The sequence below is a fragment of the Lithobates pipiens genome, unplaced genomic scaffold, assembly GCF_037356315.1.
Source record: "Lithobates pipiens isolate NorthernLeopardFrog02 unplaced genomic scaffold, aLitPip1_a1.2 Scaffold_30, whole genome shotgun sequence".
Lineage (NCBI taxonomy): Eukaryota > Metazoa > Chordata > Amphibia > Anura > Ranidae > Lithobates > Lithobates pipiens.
In genome coordinates, this window is record NW_027507791.1 from 165,455,453 (window position 1) to 165,475,842 (window position 20,390).

The window sequence follows — 20,390 nt, forward strand, 5'->3', positions numbered from 1 at the left end:
CTTGTGCACATCGCTGGCTCAAACTGGGCTCAGGTAAGAAAAATGGGTGGGGGTCTGGGAGGGAGCTGCAGCACAAAAGGTTTTGGTGGCCCTTCAGCTGTTGCGGAACGACAAATCCCATCATGCCTCTGCCTGTGGGAGTCACGCTGTAGGTTGATAATTTTCATTTCAACCTTGTAACTGTCAGCCTTGCAAGGCATCATGGGACTTTTAGTTCTGCAAAAGCTGTGGTGCCACCAATTTGAAACCTGTGTAAATAGATAAATGCATTTAGGTAAAAAAAACATACAGCTTTAGAAACACTACTGATCACGTGATATAGCTCTCTCACATATTTAGGTTACAATTATTGTTTTTGTGGGTGTAGATTAATAGCTCAATTAAAAGAAAAAAAAAAACACTTAGTTTTGGTTATAAAATTTATCAAAGGAATAATATTTTTCAGAAATTTAGGCCAAAATGTATTCTAATACATTTCTTTGTTAAAACTAACCCAAATCAGAGTATATTTAGTCTGTGTGAAAATTATAGAGTCAACAAACTATAGTATATATCATTGAAAACTGATTAATCCTAATGTACAGACCCCAAGACCCACCAAAATAAGGCCATGGTGCTGGATCTCCATGGCCAGTAGTGGCTAAAAGATGTCCCAACTATCCTGCTGTTACAATGTCCTACTGGAGGATAGGAAACACAAGCAACAAAATTCCTCAGTGCAAGGACCCATTGGGTGACAATAATAATCTGATTGAGCCACAGTATCTATCATGAAAGATTGAATTTTCCAAAACCACAGTGCATAAAAGTAAGGATCATCCTTGTGGATTTGGAATATTCATTATACATACCGTGGATTCATTTTTTTTTTTTCAATAAAATGTTTTTATGGACATCTTCGACTTGTTAAATAGTCTTGTCTATGGCCCAAAAAGATTGTTGGCACCCATCAAATCCTTGAGCTGATGAATTGCTTGTTTTCTCATACTGACTACCCACCTCACTTCTTAAAGCCCTAAAATATCAGGACAGTACAAATAAACCCTAAATGACCCTTTTTTGGAAAGTAGACAGTTCAAAGGTTATTAGCAAGAGGCAACTTAAAAGGTGAATTTTTTAAAGTTGTAATTTACCAACATTTTATACTTTACAATTTTAATACTGTGACCAGAACAGTTATCAGGATACTGACTGGTGATGGAAAAAGTTTTACGTACTCTATTACATACTGTAACCAGAGCAGTGCAGGGTTACCATAGTGACACTGTACTACTCTGGAGAGGTGATGACTTTTTTTTACACTGATTGTTTAGAACAATGATGATTGCCGTTAGTGTGTCTAACAGTGATGCTCATTGTTAAAACAAAATGTTTTATGAATGGCATCCATTCATTTACAGTGTGTACTATTGTGAGGGCTGTGATTGGCCTTTATGGTACAGATGAACTGTGATCGTCGTCTGTACCACATGATCACTTTGACCAATCACAAATAATAATAGTAGACAATGATCAAAAAACATTCATTAAGTACAACGGACATGATCGCTATGACTGGCCCAGTACAATAATCGATCATCCACTGTGTCCCGCAAACACAGCGGGTGAAAGATTGCGCCACAATAATACATGGTCTCTTCTGTGTTACAGGTCTATAAACATGAACATATTTGCAAGAAAACACTTACATTAGACACCATAGTTGGTTTACACTGTCTCCTAGTGAAGGGATCCATTTGCTGTTGCTTCATGCTCTGACTTTCAGCCTAGAAGGGAACAACACTTTAGGTAAGGCAATGTTACATGACTTATTTTATTACTTTTACTGCTAAGGTGTACAAATGTGTATATCCTCAGATGCATTTCAGAGTCGTTATTACAGTAAGCTTGAAACTGGCGATAGTTGAACGTTGCCCAAATGTGTTTAATCTGGAAACCCAGTCAAAACTCAGTTTACCCTTGGGTAAGTGGTGTTGTAAGCCACCTATTGTCTTCTAGCTACAGAGTGGTTATGGAGTTGAGTTTTGTATGACTGACACCACAATTCTATAGCCAACTTTACTAGTATTGGTTGCCATAGTATATACACAATAGGTAGGCACCAAGCTGATAAGTATCTACTGTTAATCTGCCTACGGATCTGTTTATTTCTACCTCCATGAGTGGCAGCTCAGTTAGAACTATACTATTTTATCCATATTGCATATTTTTTGCCTCCAAAAACGAAAAAAAAAAACGACGTCTGCTCGTATACCCACTATGGATTAGAGCACTTTTTACATTTCTGCTATGGTCAACATGGGGGGTGCTTTCGGGAAGGGGGGGGCGCGCGGCTCCCCCACCCCAAAGCACCTTGTCCCCATGTTGATGAGGACAAGGGCCTCTTCCCGACAACCCTGGCCGTTTGTTGTCGGGGTCTGCGGGCGGGGGGCTTATCGGAATCCGCGAGCCACCCTATGTGAATGAGTATGGGGTACAATGTACCCCTACCCATTCACCTATGAAAAAAAATGTAAAAAACACCACAACACACAAGGGTTAAAATAGTTGATTGCACAGCTCCAGGGTCTTCGTTCGTCTTCTCGCCAGACTCCTCCGCTATCTTCTGCTCTTTTACTAGCGGAGGAGCCTGGCTTTCTTCTTCTCCGCCACCCGGGGGGGGTCTTCTTCCCCTCTTCAGTTCTTCTTGCTGGGCCTCCGCGCCTTCTTCTAGCTCTTTTACAAGTGGTGGCCCGAAGTGGGAAGAAGCCCCCTGGGCGGTGGCGAGGAAGAAAGCCGGGCCCGAAGATGGAAGACCCCCCGGAGCTGTGCAATAAACTATTTTAACCCTTGTGTGTTGCGTTTTGTTTTTTTTACTTTTTTTTCACAGGTGAATGGGTAGGGGTACATTGTACCCCATACTCATTCACATAGGGTAGGGGGCTGGGATCCGGGGGCCCCCTTATTAAAGGGCGCTCACGGATTCCCATAAGCCCCCAACCCGCAGACCCCGACAGCCAGGGTTGTCGGGAAGAGGCCCTTGTCCTCATCAACATGGGGAAAAGGTGCTTTGGGGTGGGAGGCCGCGCGCCCCCCTCCCCAAAGCACCCCCCCATGTTGAGGGCAGCCTGGTACGGCTCAGGGGGGCGCTCGTCCCCCATCCCCTTTCCTGACTGGCCGGGTTGCGTGCTCGGATAAGGGTCTGATATGGACCTAGGGGGGACCCCCCACGTCATTTTTTCAGCGTAGGGCTTCCCCTTTAAAGCGGAGCTCCACCCTAAAGTGGAACTTCTGCTCATTGTAACCCTCCCCCCCTCCAGCGCTACAATTGGCACCTTTCAGGGGGGAGGGGGAGCAGATACCTGTACAGTACAGGTATCTGCACCAACTTCCGGCATAGATATCTGCAGAATCTGCGGATATTTACGCCACTTCCCGCGGGTCCCCTGCTGTCTGCTGGGAAACACACGGTTTCCAGAGACAGCGGGGACCATCCTTATTGCGCAGAACGACTCGCACATGGGCAGTAGGGAACCGGGAAATGAAGCCGCAAGGCTCCACTTCCTGATTCCCATACCCAAGATGGCGGTGGCAGATCGGCTTTGGGTGCCGACATCGCGGGCACGCTGGGCGGGTAAGTGTCCTTCTTTTAAAAGTCAGCAGCTGCAGTATTTGTAGCTGCTGGCTTTAACCACTTAAGGACCGCCGTATTGCCATTGTACGTCAGCACAATGGCACAGGCAGGCACAATCACGTATATCTACGTGATTGCCTTCCAGCGGGTGGGGGGTCCGATCGGACCCCCTCCCGCTGTTTACGGCGGTCCGATTCGGTCCAGGAGTGCTCCGTGATGAGGGGATGGCCGTTGGTTTTCGGCCACCCCCTCTGGATCGCTCCTGGCCAATGAGAAGCTTCCTCCCCTGTGTATTGTTTACACAGGAAGGAGGAAGTGATGTCATTCTCCTCGGGGCGGTCTTTTTGACCGGACTACGAGGAGAAGAGTAAAAGTAAGTGTGCACCAACACTACACTGACATGTAGGTACACACAGGCACACAAACCCCCCCGCCCCCCCTCCCCCCCCCAGTCACAGTGTCACTGATTGCATTGATCATTTCTTTACTGATCAATGCATTCAGTGTCAGTTGTGACAGTAAAAACTGTCAGGACAGTTAGTGTTAGGTCCAGGGTAGCCCCCTATCACCCCCCAATAAAGATTTAACCCCCTGATTGCCCCTAGAGTTAACCCTTTCACCCCCTTTTGCCAGTGTCACTAAGCGATCATTTTTCTGATCGCTGCATGTGTCGCTAGGTAGCTAGTTATTTTTTTAGGTTCACCGCCAGGTTTTTATATCGCTAGGTACCCCGATATACTACCCAATAATGTTTTTAACCCCCTGATTGCCGCTAGTTAACCCTTTCACCCCCTTTTGCCAGTGTCACTAAGCGATCGTTTTTCTGATCGCTGCATTAGTGTCGCTACAGTCGCTAGGTAGCTAGTTATTTTTTTAGGTTCACCGCCAGGTTTTTATAGCGCTAGGTACCCCGATATACTACCCAATAATGGTTTTAACCCCCTGATTGCCGCTAGTTAACCCTTTCACCCCCTTTTGCCAGTGTCACTAAGCGATCATTTTTCTGATCGCTGCATGTGTCGCTAGGTAGCTAGTTATTTTTTTAGGTTCACCGCCAGGTTTTTATATCGCTAGGTACCCCGATATACTACCCAATAATGGTTTTAACCCCCTGATTGCCGCTAGTTAACCCTTTCACCCCCTTTTGCCAGTGTCACTAAGCGATCGTTTTTCTGATCGCTGCATTAGTGTCGCTACAGTCGCTAGGTAGCTAGTTATTTTTTTAGGTTCACCGCCAGGTTTTTATAGCGCTAGGTACCCCGATATACTACCCAATAATGGTTTTAACCCCCTGATTTCCGCTAGTTAACCCTTTCACCCCCTTTTGCCAGTGTCACTAAGCGATAATTTTTCTGAACGCTGCATCAGTGTCGCTAGTGTCGCTAGGTAGCTAGTTATTTTTTTAGGTTCACCGCCAGGTTTTTATAGCGCTAGGTACCCCGATATACTACCCAATAATGGTTTTAACCCCCTGATTGCTGCTAGTTAACCCTTTCACCCCCTTTCACCAGCGATCACAGTATAAGTGTCACTGGTGACGCTGGTTAGCCAGTTAGTTATTTAGGTTCCCCGTCAGGTTTTTATATAGCGCCAGGGACCCCCATATACTACCTAATAAAAATTTGAACCCCCTGATTGCCCCTAGTTAACCCTTTCACCACTGATCACCGTATAAGTGTTACGGGTGACTCTGGTTAGTTTGTTTTTTATAGCATTTTATATTCAAATCCGGAAGGCAGTGCTTGGTTTTCGGGGTCCCGTACGTGGCTAGGCTCCCAAAAAGTCCCCCACATGTGGTATCCCCGTACTCGGGAGAAGCAGCAGAATTTATTTTGGGGTGTAATTTGACTTCTGCCCATAGCATGTGTGAGCAATATATCATTTAGTGACAACTTTGTGCAAAAAAAAAAAAAAGTTTGTAATATTCCCGCAACTTTTGGCAAAATATAAAATATTCCATGGACTCAACATGCCTCTCAGTAAATAGCTTGGGGTGTCTACTTTCCAAAATGGGGTCATTTGGGGGGGTTTTGTGCTATTTTGGCATTTTATGGCCTTCGAAACTGTGATAGGTAGTGAGGAGTTAAATCAAAAATTTGCACCCTTAGAAATCCTGAAGGTGGTGATTGGTTTTCGGGGTGCCGTGCGCGACTAGACTCCCAAAAAGTCCCACACATGTGGTATCCCCGTACTCGGGAGAAGCAGCAGAATGTATTTTGGGGTGTCATTTCACATATGCCCATAGCATGTGTGAGCAATATATCATTTAGTGACAACTTGGTGCAAAAAAAAAAAAAGTTTGTAATATTCCCGCAACTTGTGGCAAAATATAAAATATTCCATGGACTCAACATGCCTCTCAGTAAATAGCTTGGGGTGTCTACTTTCCAAAATGGGGTCATTTTGGGGGGTTTTGTGCTATTTTGGCATTTTATGGCCTTCGAAACTGTGATAGGTAGTGAGGAGTTAAATCAAAAATTTGCACCCTTAGAAATCCTGAAGGTGGTGATTGGTTTTCGGGGTGCCGTGCGCGACTAAACTCCCAAAAAGTCCCACACACGTGGTATCCCCATACTCGGGAGAAGTAGCGGAATATATTTTGGGGTGCAATTCCACATATAACCATGGCATGTGTGAGCAATATCATTTAGTGACAACTTTTTGTAAAAAAAAATTTTTTTTTTTTTTTTGTCATTATTCAATCCCTTAGGACAAAAAAAAAAAAATATTCAATGGGCTCAACATACCCATCAGCAATTTCCTTGGGGTGTCTACTTTCCAAAATGGGGTCATTTGGGGGGGATTTGTACTGCCCTGCCATTTTAGCACCTCAATAAATGAGATCGGCAGTCATAAATTAAAAGCTGTGTAAATTCCAGAAAATGTACTCTAGTTTGTAGACGCTATAACTTTTGCGCAAACCAAAAAATATACGCTTATTGACATTTTTTTTACTAAAGACATGTGGCTGAATAAATTTTGCCCTCAATGTATGACTAAAATTTAGTTTATTCGATTTTTCTTATAACAAAAAGAAGAAAATATCTTTTTTTTTTCAAAATTTTCGCTCTTTTTCCATTTATATCGCAAAAAAAAAAAATCGCAGAGGCAATCAAATACCATCAAAAGAGAGCTCTATTTGTGGGAAGAAAAGGACGCAAATTTCGTTTGGGTGCAATATTGCATGACCGCGCAATTACCAGTTAAAGCAGCACAGTGCGAAATTGCAAAAAGACCTCTGGTCCTTAAGGTGTTTATTGGTCCGGAGCTGAAGTGGTTAAAAAAAAAAAAAAAAAAAACGGCGGAACTCCCGCTTTAAATCCATCCGCGCTCAAAATGAATGGACTTTTCTCCGTGCGGGAAAAGTCCGTTCATTTCAAAAGTACGGCGGACTAGCACACACAGGCCGTATTGTCCGCTGGACTGCGAGTCCGGAGAACATATTTTGGTGCAAAACTACTTTCTTAGTCCGCCGGACTTTTGGATAAAAAAAAAGTCAGCCGGAGCCCACACACGGGGGGACTGTCCGCTGGACTTTCCACCGGATTGTTTGATCGTGTGTACGCGGCATTAGAGAAACTATGCATCTGCTTCCTCCTGTATTGAATTATACTGCAATTGTACTGTCCGTCCCCATGTTGTAAAACACTGTGCAAACTATTGGCGCTAAATAAGTCCTGTATAATAATTATTATACAGTACTTTGTGAAAGTTGTAGGTAGGTGTGAAAAAATTCTTTAATATATAATTGCTCATTTTAATCAGTTTACAAACTGCAAAGAAAGCATAAGAAAAATAGAAATCGTAGAAAACAGAAAATTACAAATTGCCCAAAGTGGTACATCAAGTCTGACTCATTTATAATGGATAGACTTTTGTATTTTTTTTTTGTTTTTCTTTGAGTATAAGCTCTGTTTGTCCAAAGCATGTCTGAATGAAATGACTCACTACCTCTGCTGGAAGTCTGGTCCAAGCATCAACTACTTTTTTTGTAAAATAATATAATAATAATATTTTCTGACATTGGTTTGGAACTTTCCTTCTGCTAGTTTGAGGTCATGTCCCTGTGTTTTTGGTCCTGGTTTCACATTAAATACATCAAAGGGGGGTAAATAAGGTTCAGGAGGGTAGTATTTGTAAAGTTTCAGATCGTGTCTCCCCTTTCTATTCTCTTACAGACTGTGCATATTAAATTCCTGAAGTCTTTTCTGATATATTTGATCCCACAGACCTTTCACCTTTTTTGTTACCCGTCTATCAACACGTTCTTTCTGATCAATAGCTTTTTGTGAGGTCCCCTGAATCGGACACAGTATACTAAATGAGGTCTAACTAAAGATCTAAAGAACTATAGTATATAGGGAAATCAGAACCCCCATCCTGTTGGTGATACATCCTAAAATTCTATTTGCTTTTCCCACTGTCTGGACACGGTGCTCATTTTGCAATCATCTGCAAAATATTTATCCTATGTAGTGCTGGCCAATCAATATTTGGTGTGACTACCTTTTGGCTTCCAACTAGCATCAACTTTTACACTTGCAGAAAGTCAGGTATTTTGTACGCTTAACAAATTACACCAAGTGAGTGCTAACAATCAATATCATATGTACTGTGGGTTGAAATAACTACAACAGAAAACAGCTGTGTAGGAAGCTTAAAACTGGGTGATGAACAGTCAAACACTGCAATTAAGGTGTGGTTATACAAGACCGTTTCATGTCACAAGTCAGACCATGGCAAGAGTGAGCATAGCAACAAGACACAAAGTAGTTATACTGCATCACCAAGGTCTCTCCCAGGCAAAGATTTTGAAGCAGACTGGGGTTTTAGGACGAGCTGTTGAATTTCGTTTAAAGCAAAACAAAAGCAGACAACTTTGTGATCCACAAACACAGTGGTCGACCAAAGAAACTTAATGCAGCAGATAAAAGACAAATCATGCCCATAGGTTGAAAAAAATAAAAAATAAAAATAACACAAATCCATCCATTGTGGGCTTCTAGAGGGTAGGGAAAGATGCGAGTGTGCAAGGGATAGGGACAATTGTAGACACTCTGGATGGACTGGTGTCTTTATTCAACCTTACTAACTATGTAACTATCTAATTCAACCAATACCCACTTCCCTTCAACATCAGGTGTCCATTAGTACCAACTAAAAAAATTGCTAGAACCAGTGGTATCTAGGTACATCCATATATCGTTCAAAGATGTCTGGCCAGACATGGTCATGGAAGATTCGCAGCCAAAAAGCCATACCTTTAATGTGGCAACAAGGCTTAGCGACTAAACTATGCATGAAAACATAGGAACTGGGGTGCAGAAAAATGGCAGCAGGTGCATTGGGTTGACGAGTCAAAATTAAAAAATATTTGGCTGCAGCAGGAGGCAGCTTGTACACCAAATGGCTGGAGAGCAGTATAATAAGTGTCTGCAGGCAACAGTGAAGCATAGTGGAGGTTCCTTGCAAGTTTGGGGCTGCCTTTCTGCAAATGGAGTTGGAGATTTGGTCAGGATCAATAGTGTCTTCAACGGTGATAAACACAGCCAGATACATATCATGCCACACCATCAAGGAGGCATGTGATTGGACTCTAATTTAATGTACAGCAGGACAACCAACACAAGCAAACAGCCAACGTGATTTAAGCCCCATACGCACACAGGTTGAATGTTGGGAGACATCAGCCGGTTCAATAAAAACTGGCTGACATTTGGCCCACTTGTATGGCAGATGGTTCGACAGAAGATGGCAGTTTGGCCGGCTTCTGTCAGATGAGCATGCTGGAAAACCAGCAGCCATCTGGCTCTCAGCCAATGGCCCACCAGTCAGAACACAAAAGATTAGCAGGGGAGATCGCTGTACTAGGGTTGGATCGTTAGTGCTCAGAACTGAGCAGTTAGGTTTTTGTTCAAAACTGAAAAAGTTGTTAGTGTGTACTATGCTTAAGAACTATCTTCGGGGGGCGTGGCTTGGACAACCATGTGAGAGGACGTGTCTCATCTCTGGCATCCAAACAAAATCCTTCAGTGAGCTCCATATACTGCATAGACCCCATAGACCGGACACTTGGCTCCCGGCGTGGAGCTACAGTGACACCCGGTCGACATATTAACAAGGCAAACATGTCTAAGAAGGGAGGCCTCCTCGCCGATGGCATGGCCCAACATGGCAGACCCCCGCTCCAGCAGCGCACAGGGAAAGACACAGACGCATTGGCTAAACTCAGCCAGTATGCCCATGATCCTAGAAGCCAAAGATTCAGACACCAAACTCATCCATCCGGTACAGCTAAAGTAGCCAAAAATGGGACCCCTGCGAAGCCTCCACATGTGACTGAGAAAATGGCGCCCATGGCCTCCAGGAACGCAGTGAGTAATCCACCCCCCCCTATCCCTACACCTCACATGGCTGGCCTCGCTGACATGGAAAATAATGAGCCCTCACTGCAGGAGATTCTCACAGCAGTGCACACACTTATGGCTCCTCAATAACTGACTTGTCAGCTGAGGTTACAAGCATGAAAGAAGGCCTCCTACATATTAGGCAGGACATGCAGAAAATTAGGGAGAGGGCCACTGCTATAGAAGGACATGGGGAGCTCTACTGAGGTTGAATTAAACCCCCCCCACCCCAAGAAATGCATGCAACAACATCTAAAGCTGAAGAAACTGCAGCTAGAAGTGAGGACATGGAGAATAGTCTGAGAAGGTCAAACATCTGCATAGTTGGAAAGCACCCTGATGACTTTATTGAAACATGGCTAGCAGATACCTTTGGAAAGAATAATCTCACTCCATTCTTAGCAGCAGAAAGGACTCACAGGGTGCCTTCCCATCTACTGCCACCAGGGGGCAATGACAGACCACTCTTACTGAAACTTCTGCATTACACTCCGTCTGGCTAGGCAGAAAGCTAACATGGAAATACAAGGCTCCAAAATATCAATATACCCGGATTTCTCAGCGGCTGTCCAGAAACAGACAGCAAAATTCACAGAAGTGAAAAAGAGAATGTGGGCAATCCCATTAATTTACTCCATGCTATACCCGGTCAAACTACGGGTGGTGGTGGAAAGATCAGTGCACTTTTCTGAAAGTCCAAACATGGCTGCCAACTGGCTCGACCGCCATGAGAGACAACTGCAAGGAGATGCAAGAGGCCATGCACCAGCCTGAAATCGCTACATTAACAGCACATCTTAACTCCTGTTGCTCGCCTTACCTAAAGGAGCCCAAAGAGACACACAACTTATTTTGTTACCCCTCACTTTCCCTCAGGAACCGCGGTGTTTCAACGATAAAGACACAAAGTCTCAGCCCTCGTTATCACCCCCAAAGCAGCCCTGCGGGGCACCCACGATAATATAAGGGTGGGACCGTTCAAACTAATGAATACTAAAACCACACCTGTTATTAACAGACTGGTTTTTGTTCTTTATGCTTTTATTGTTTTTCAGCCCTGGTTGGGAGGGCTACAACTCTGCAGGTACCTATATTACGTATCCATGTTTTACATCCCTATGACCCGGAGTGTACTGACTACCGGCTTTTGCCCTACTTGTTCAGGTAACATGTGGGTAAAACCACATTGGATCAGAGACCAGTTCACCACTGCGTCAATCCCTAAACTCCCCTCATCACAATGAGTAAGCAGAAGGACACAATTCTATCCTGGAAAATTAAAGGGTTACATGACCCCACAAAAAAGACAGCCCTATTTACTTTTATCTCACAACAAGACCCCACCATTGTCTGCATTACAAACAGGAGTCCCACCTCATGAGTGACACCACTCACCTGTTACGTATGTCCAAATATCTGGTGCAATACCACTCGGTACATACCAGATACTCCAGGGGAGTCAGTATTATGTTTTCCAGGACTGCTGGGTTCATTAAAAAGGATGCACAGACTCTGAAGGCAGAGATATTTTTCTGATGGGGGTGTGGGAATCTCATACCTGTGTGACTGCTAATATATATGGGCCCCAATCTTTTACAATTATGGTATTACGTTTAGCTAGATTCATAGCCAGATACCCTCAGCTCCCGGTATATGTCCTAGGAGACTTCAACAATGCAATGGATACCTCCCTTGATATACATAAAAAATACTGTCCTCAGGGCCCCAGGATACATACTCCCCTGGCAGGGTTTGTGCATGAACTTGGGCTAGTAGACTTATGGAGATGCAAACATCCCACTCAGGCCCAATTCTCATGCCATTCACTGACACACTCTATAGATTTTGCAATGGGAAATTACTTGACGTACCAAAACGACCCAGTACTCGCCAGGGGACTGTCTGACCACTCTCCGGTGCAGCTTAGCCTGAATTTTCATAAAACACACCTACCTATACATTGGAAGCTGAACCCGTTTTGGCTACACCTATTCACTGACACAGATAACATGCAGAGGTATATTAAATATTTTCTTGAGAACAATAAACCCTCGGCTGCACCGAGGGTGGTATGGGATACTCTTAAAGCATTTATTACAGGTATGTGCATAAAATAAATTAATATAATTAAAACTAGGGGGGCGTGGCCTGACTGAGCATGGGATAAGACCTGCATACTAGGAGCTCCACAATACATCCTGATTTTAAGTGATCCTCCACTCTAACGATCCCCTCATTCGAGCGGGCAGCCTTTCCGGGACCCCTCCACACACCCCACTCATCCTTTGGCCCTCCGGTGATCCTTTCGGAGCGGCGTTCTCCCGCGGGCGGCGGCGGAGCTCAGGCGAGTCCCCGGCTTCGGCCTACACACGGAGGCCGCGGCCATCATGGCACACCCATCCCCGGGACCAGCGCTGAGCCCTGAGCGGACTGCCATCCTCCCGCCCTGCCTGACCCCTCAGCGCTGCTGACCATCCGCCCGGAGACTGGAGGGGTGGCCCTGTTAAACGGGCTCTACACAGCAGCAGCACCCAGGCGAGGTCCCGGCTTCGGCCTACCCACGGAGGCCGTGGCCATTTTGGAACACCCGTCCTCGGAACCAGCACTGGGCCCTGTGCGGACCGACGTCCCTATTTCCTGCCTGGACACCCTACATTACTGGCCATCCGCCCACAGAGCGAAGAGGTGACCCTGTGGACCTAATTCTGCACTCAGGCAGGGCCACGGCCTGTACACCGAGACCCGCAGCCATCTTGGTACACCTGACCCTCAGGTAGGCTCTGGTCCCTGTCTCTGCTACCCTCTGTCCATCCTCCCTGGCCTGCCTTGACGTGCCCGCACCATTACCAAACCTGATATCATGTCCCCCCCGAAGAGCCTAAAATCATCCGCAGCAAAGATTGTGCAGTACCGCCGGAATGAAGAAGGAGAGAAGCCAGAGGAAGATGGCGGTGCTGGGAGGACAGGAGGGGGGCGAGGGCAGGGAGACACGGATAAACTTCTGGAAGCGATCACACTCTGCAGGACGTCCCTCACCGCCCAGATTGAGGGGGTTAAAATGGACGTGTCTTTGATTAGACAAGATTTTCAGAAAATCCGCGACCGGGTCACAGAGACAGAAACCCGCATCAGAACAGTTGAAGATGTCCTCCCACCACTGCAGGCCGGATCTGAACACATGCAGAGACAGATTAACCAGCTGCTCGCCAAGCAAGACGACATGGAAAATCGTCTGAGGAGGTGTAATCTCCGCTTCATCGGTCTCCCGGAGGGAGCGGAGGGCAAAGACCCAACATTGTTCCTGGAAAAGCTGCTGGTAGCCACCTACGGTCAGGAGGCCTTCTCCCCTGTGCTGGTGGTGGAGAGGGCGCATAGGATGCCCGCTAAACCCCCTCCTCAGGGGGCTCCCCCCCGCACACTTATTGCAAAGCTTTTAAACGGCAAGGATCGAGATGCCGCGTTGAGACTTGCGAGAGAGAGAGGTAACATCCCAGTGGGAAACGTAAAGGTGGCAATATTTCCTGACTTCTCAGGCGAAATACAGAAACGACGTCAGAGCTTCATGGAAACCAAACGCAGGCTACGCGACCGTCACCTGAAGTATTCCATGCTCTTCCCTGCACGCCTGAGAGTGGAACATGATGGCTGAGAGTCGTTCTTTGAGGATCCTCGTGAAGTCATCTCGTGGCTGGAACGTGGGCCTGCGCACGTCGGGAGAGACCGACGACACATCCAGTGAATGGAATGGTGAGATCACCTTGTTTTATGTTTCTGCCGACACTCGGCCCTCCTAATTACCCTGGCCACATTTCCAAATTGTTTCCCTTTTTTCTTTTGGATGTTTAGAGTGGACTTGCTATATTTCATTGCTCCCCTCATGGGAGTCTTTTTTTTCTCTATACCCCTGATCGTATCCGCCACATGGAGCTTCGGAGGTGTGTTGGTCTTACAAGCCGCATGCATAGTGCAGCGAATTTATGCCCCACTAGCCACTGGGAACCATGACTTTGTGGGTGAACGTTGGATCTGGGCTTTGCTGCCTGCTTTTTATACTAACTCGCAGGGGCACGCAACTTGGCCCCATTTTCATCCTCCTTTGCGGTGGTGGGCCCGGGGCCACTGTTTGATCCAGCGACTATAACTGTTCCTCATCTTCGTTCTAGATGTGCAGTTACTGTTTTTCCCAGCTGACAGTTCAGAGTTGTTAAGGGATAATGCCTACACAAGTTGGGGTGGGTGTAAGGCGGGGAGGGGGGTGAGGGTTGTTCAACAGTTGATTTTGCAATGTTTAAATGTGCATATGGTGCCTCAGGAACTGCCTATGGGAAAATGTTCAGGTGCTGAAGGGGTGCTTGATGTGGTGAAGCATGTACCTCGGCCCTACTATATAATATATTTCCCGTTAGCCCATAAGATGCGAGGTTCAGCCTCACCGAACCCTGGAGTTCACCACCACCGAAGCTATGGAAGGACAGTTAGTTTACAACTGTCGGGGGATGAGGCCCGCACATGTGGGGGTAGGTGTAGGGTGGGGAGGGGGAGGGGGAGGGGAAGTTTTACTGTTATTTTCTCAATATCTCAGTGCACATGTATTATCGCAAGCGGGGACCACGACAATAGGTATGTCTCCTCAATGGTTATCCCATGCATGGTACGATCTATGCCAGTTTCTAATGTTACTCAAGTTCTGGATACTCCATGCCGTTTTACTAGATGATCCGTGGTGTTATTTCTCACAAGACATGCTATGACATCTATAAAATTCCTGACATGGAATGTGAGGGGCCTACGTAAGAAGGTTAAATGCTTGGCAGCCCTCTCATTCCTAAAGAAGCAGAGGGCTGATGTGGTGGCATTGGTGGAGACCCATATAGAAGGGAGGCTGCAGATGGCCCTCCGACGCCCGTGGGTGGGATGGGCATACCATTCCACGCACACTACCCACGCCAGAGGTGTCTCAATATTAATTGCTAAATCTGTGCACTTTGAGCTATGTGAAGTAATTACAGACCCTCAGGGCCGATACGTATTTTTTCATGCCAAATTATATGGCGAGCAGTTTCTCCTCATGGCCTTTTACATACCCCCACCATTCATGACTGTGATCATCGAGGGACTCGCCCTTATGACCCGACATCCCACAATACCAGTGATATGGATTGGAGACTTCAATACCACCCTACGGCCGGCATTAGATAGACTCCAGGCTACACAGGGGACGGATGCGGCTAACAGGGAGACAAAATTCTCAAAACTGATCTCCACTTAATAGACACTTGGCGCTACAAATTTCCCCTCGCAAAAGCCTATTCCTGCTTCTCACCTTCCCACAGCTCCATGTACCGTTGACTTTATTCTTGTATCGAGCACCCCAACGCCACGGATACTAGAAACAGCCTTTTGCCCAAGACTACTATCTGACCACAGCCCATACTGGACCTCACTGAGCATCCCCGTGGGTAAACCCCCAAAGCCTTGGCGCCTAAACCCATTTTGGTTGTCCCTGCTACCGGATGATGACGAGCTCCCGAACCTATGGAAACAATACTTTGCGGACAACAACCAAACTGCCTCTATTGCGGCGATTTAGGACTCATTCAAACTATATGCGTGCGCGACCCTTACCTCCCACATAAATGTAATTAAGACAAAATTCGCAGATATCTTTGACAGGGCGCTAGCAGAACTAACCTCCACGGAACGGGAGTATGCCATTAATCCTACCCCAGAGATAGCAGCTCGACTCAAGCTGCAATCCAGAGTGGCAACTCAACTTCAGTTTACAAAGGCCAGACAAAAACAGTTTTTCACGAAGCAGAAATTCTTTGAGCAAGGAGAAAAGGCAGGCAAGCTGTTGGCTTACCTGGTACATGGTGAAGATAGACCCCCAGTGGTCATCACGTTACATGGACCAGAGGGTCATCAGATAACAGATCCTCAAAGAGTAACTGCTAGATTTAGAGACTTCTTTGCAGATTTATACAAGACAATGACTACAGACCCAACGGACCAGAGAACGGCCTTCTTACATAGCATTACCCTCCCTCAACTGACGACAGACCAGCTTGACCTTCTTGAGGCACCCCTCACTACAGACGAAATAGCCACGGCTATAGCCAGTTTTACCAGATCCAAATCCCCTGGTTCAGACGGTCTCCCAATCGAGTTTTATTCTTAGTACAGTGAACTTCTTAGCTCAAAACTGCTCACGCTATACAACCACCTGTTTGAAACCTCTTCCTTACCACCATCCATGAGAGAGGCAGTAATAGTACTCATTCCCAAACCAGGGAAAGACCCGGGATATCCGGAATCATATCGCCCAATCTCCCTACTCCAGGTAGACATAAAAGTTCTCGCCAAGGTAATATCCCTGAGATTGAACAAAGTTATCCTTTCCTTAATACATGTCAACCAGGCGGGATTCATGCCGGGTCGCAACACATCCTTCAACCTACGCAAATTGTTCATCAAACTACAGGCTACACATATGGAGGCAGGATCTAGGGTGGTGGTGACTTTAGACACGGCGAAAGCCTTTGACTCGGTGGAATGGGAGTACTTGTGGAAATGTCTGGAGGGGTATGGCTTTGGCCCTAAATTCATTAAATGGGTACAACTGATGTATCAGTCGCCCACAGCCAGGGTGATGGCGAACAGATGGCCCTCCGAGCAGTTTGACCTCACCAGGGGCACAAGACAGGGCTGCCCTCTCTCGCCGTTGTTATACGCCCTGGCTGCTGAGCCGCTAGCCATATCCATCCGGAATAATCCAGAAATCAAGGGACTATGCTCAGGTAATCTGATTGAAAAAATTAGTATGTACGCGGATGACACGCTTTTATACCTGGCAGATCTGGGTTCCTCCTTGCGGGTGGCACTACATACAATCAAACAATTTGGGACCTTCTCTGGTTTAAAAATTAACTGGGAAAAATCGCAAATATTACCAATAGACAGTTTCCCACCAACCGAGTCACAGGCCAGTCTGCCACTTCAGAGAGTTAGTACTATCAAATATCTTGGGATCCATGTATCCAGAATGTTGACAGACTTTGTACATCTCAATATTGAACCCCTTATGTCCTATGTAAAAACTAAGCTGAGGACCTGGGCTCGCTTGCCACTGGGGGGTATGGGGCAGAATAAACTTAATTAAAATGGTTCTACTTCCCAAAGTATTATATGTTATATGGCACTCCCCAACATACTTACCTTTGAAATACTTCAAGACTCTAGAAGCCCTCCTCAAACCTTTCGTATGGGGTCCTAACAGACACAAACTGGCATGGCAGACGCCAAAAAACCCACCTGACCTGGGAGGTATGGCACTACCAGATTTCAACCTATACTATATTTCGTCCCAATTATCACAACTATACCACATTGACAAGACAGACAGGGAGAGGTTCCTCCAGCTGATGTACCCCAAGTGGGCCAGATACACTAAAGACCCTATTTATGCGATAACAATAAACACCGGAAACGCTGATTAGAGGACTGGTGAGCTGGCCCTACTGCATCTGTACAGACGCATATGGGACATTGCCTCCGCTAAACAAGAGATTCCCTAATATAACGACTTCACCCCATTATGGCACAAGGTCCTACTTGAATTCTTGCAAATCCCTGATGTAGATTGCTGGTCCACCTATGGAATCTTCTATCTCCATCATTTACTTACCAATGGGACTCTAAAAACCTTCCACACACTCCAAGAGGAGTACAATCTTCCCAATCATATGTTCTTTAGATATCTGCAAGTCAAGCATGCAACCCGCACTCAATTCCCATTGTTCCCCCCTAAGCCCACTTCAAATGTCACTATGGCAATCATCAAACACACTGATCCTCGAAAACTAATTTCAACCTTCTACAACCAACTCTCCACCCCAGTAGCAACTAAAATAGCTTATGGCCTTAAGCCTCACTGGGAAAGGGCGGTGGGACCTATCGAGGACGGGGAATGGGAGGAAGCTCTGGAATTCTGTAAGGCAGTTTCGCCAAAACTGTCGGACGGGCTGACCCAAATTTACATAATCCATCAAGCGTACCTTAGCCCCCTCAGGGTTGCCAGGTACAGAGGCTCCCAGTCCACTTTGTGCCAAATGTGTGGAGGGGAGACAGGAACATTTATTCACTTACTGCGGTCATGCCCCAAAGTACAGGGACTATGGACACAGATAGTAAGATTCCTCCACGACGAAATGGGCTCTCCGGCCACGCTGGACCCAAAAATGTGCCTTTTAGGACTCTTGCCAGACTCCACCGACAGGTACATGAAGACATTTCTACACGAGATGCTATTCACAGCACGAAAGACAATAGCTAGGAAATGGATGAAGACTTGTCCCCCGAGCACTGCAGAATGGAAAGCAGAAATAAACAACACCCTCCCCTACAAAAAATTTATATACACCAATAGAGGATGTCCTGAGAAATACTACAAAATCTGGGACAGGTGGCTGCAGAAGTCTAGCACTTGTTCATAGCCTGCTTATGCACAACACATAGTAATGTAAATGACAAGTAGATCTTCCGGCCCATGGGTAGTGAAGTAACCCACAACACTGACACAAGGTACCTTTTTGCTTTATTTATTTCATGCATACAACGTGATGTGACATTGAAGATTTGAGATGGTTATACAATTGTTATTTGAGGATTTGTACGATATGTACCATTTTTGTAAATGTAATCTATAACATGTATGCACTGTAAATCGAAATAAACCTGGTTGATTTAAAAAAAAAAAAGAGTAAGATGCAAAGAATAAACAGGCTGTTGAACTATAATATAATTAAAACTAGGAGCAGACAATGGGCCAGGGAAGCCACTCGGTGGAGAAAGCGGAGGAACTATTCCTGCGAGATCCCATGCCTGAACATGAGAGGCAATGGACAGACGCACAGAAACTCCACCATACTGTACATCTACAGCAAGCTGACAACAAAAGGTTTTTTATCTCCCAAACATACCTTGAAGAGGGAGAAAAAACTGGCCACATGCTGGCCATGATCGCCAGGGCACAACAGCCACAAGTGATACATAGCATTACTACATCATCAGCATTAACTGTCACTGAAACATCATCCATACTGAAGGAGTTTTGCTCTTTCTACCAGAACTTATACTCTAAGTTATCCTAGCCTACAGATGAGCTGACAATTCCTGGAATCTATTACACTGCCACAGCTACAGGAAACAGATAAACTTTTAAATGCCCCTGTCACCCTGGAAGAAATACAACTCGCACTAACTATGTTCCCAAACTCAAAGGCCCCAGGTAATGATGGGCTACCGATCGAATTATATAAAAAATTTGGAGGAATACTCTTACCAGAGCTACTCCATACACTTAGAGGCAGTTAACACAGCCTCCTTACCGAAATCCATGTATGAGGCGGTAGTAGCTATCCTAAAACCAGGAAAGGAACCAGATATACCCGAATCCTATAGACCCATCTCACTGTTAAATACAAACCTGAAAATTCTCACCAAAATTAACGCCATGAGACTCTCAAAAGGTGGGAACCAAGTTAGTTCACCCAAATCAATCTGGTTTCACACCGAACAGGTCCACGGCGAACAAAATCCACCGCCTCTATCTCAATATGCAAATACCCACTGACAATCAAGGACAAAGAGCTATGCTCTCATTAGATGACGCTAAGGCGTTTGATAGCATCGAATGGGAATACCTATGGAAAACACTAGGAAAATAATCTTGGTGAAAATATAATTTCTTGGATCAAATAAACACCCTATCACCCTCCTTTGACTTAAATAGGGGAACTAGGCAGGGGTGCCCCCTCTCTCCACTACTTTTTGCTCTAGCCACAGAACCCCTGGCAGCTGCCATAAGAGGGAACCCAGAAATAACTTGATTTAAAAAGGTGGGAAAATGAAGACAGACTGGCATTATATGCCGACAATGCACTTCTCTTTTTAGGCTATACTTCTACATCCCTGGTAAAACTCATGGAATTGATCCACACATTTGGAACCTTCTCTGGGTTCAGAATGAATTGAGACAAGTCCACAAGTTTACCCTTGGACCCACTAACAGGGCCACTACCTTAGAGTGCCGAACAGATAAAAGTAGTGGACAAATTTAAATATTTAGGGATAATTATAGGGCTGCAACGAACAATTATTTTCATAATCGATTAGTTAGTTGATTGTTTCGATTAACCACTTAAGCCCCGGACCAATTGTCAGCCTAAGGACCAGAGGTCTTTTTACAATTTCGCACTGCACTGCTTTACCTGGTAATTGCGCGATCATGCAATGTTGTACTCAAACAAAATTTGCGACCTTTTCTTCCCACAAATAGAGCTTTCTTTTGATGGTATTTGATTGCCTCTGCA

General features: G+C 45.6%; 1 protein-coding gene across 1 annotated transcript in view; it reads right to left on the reverse strand.

The window, feature by feature from the left end:
• Nucleotides 1–20,390, reverse strand: part of RTF1 (RTF1 homolog, Paf1/RNA polymerase II complex component) — a 520,646-nt gene that overhangs the window by 74,246 nt on the left and 426,010 nt on the right. The window contains exon 15 of the mRNA XM_077465048.1: nt 1,689–1,766. Within this exon, the coding sequence (XP_077321174.1) occupies nt 1,689–1,766 (78 nt within the window). The remainder of the gene's footprint in view (nt 1–1,688; nt 1,767–20,390) is intronic.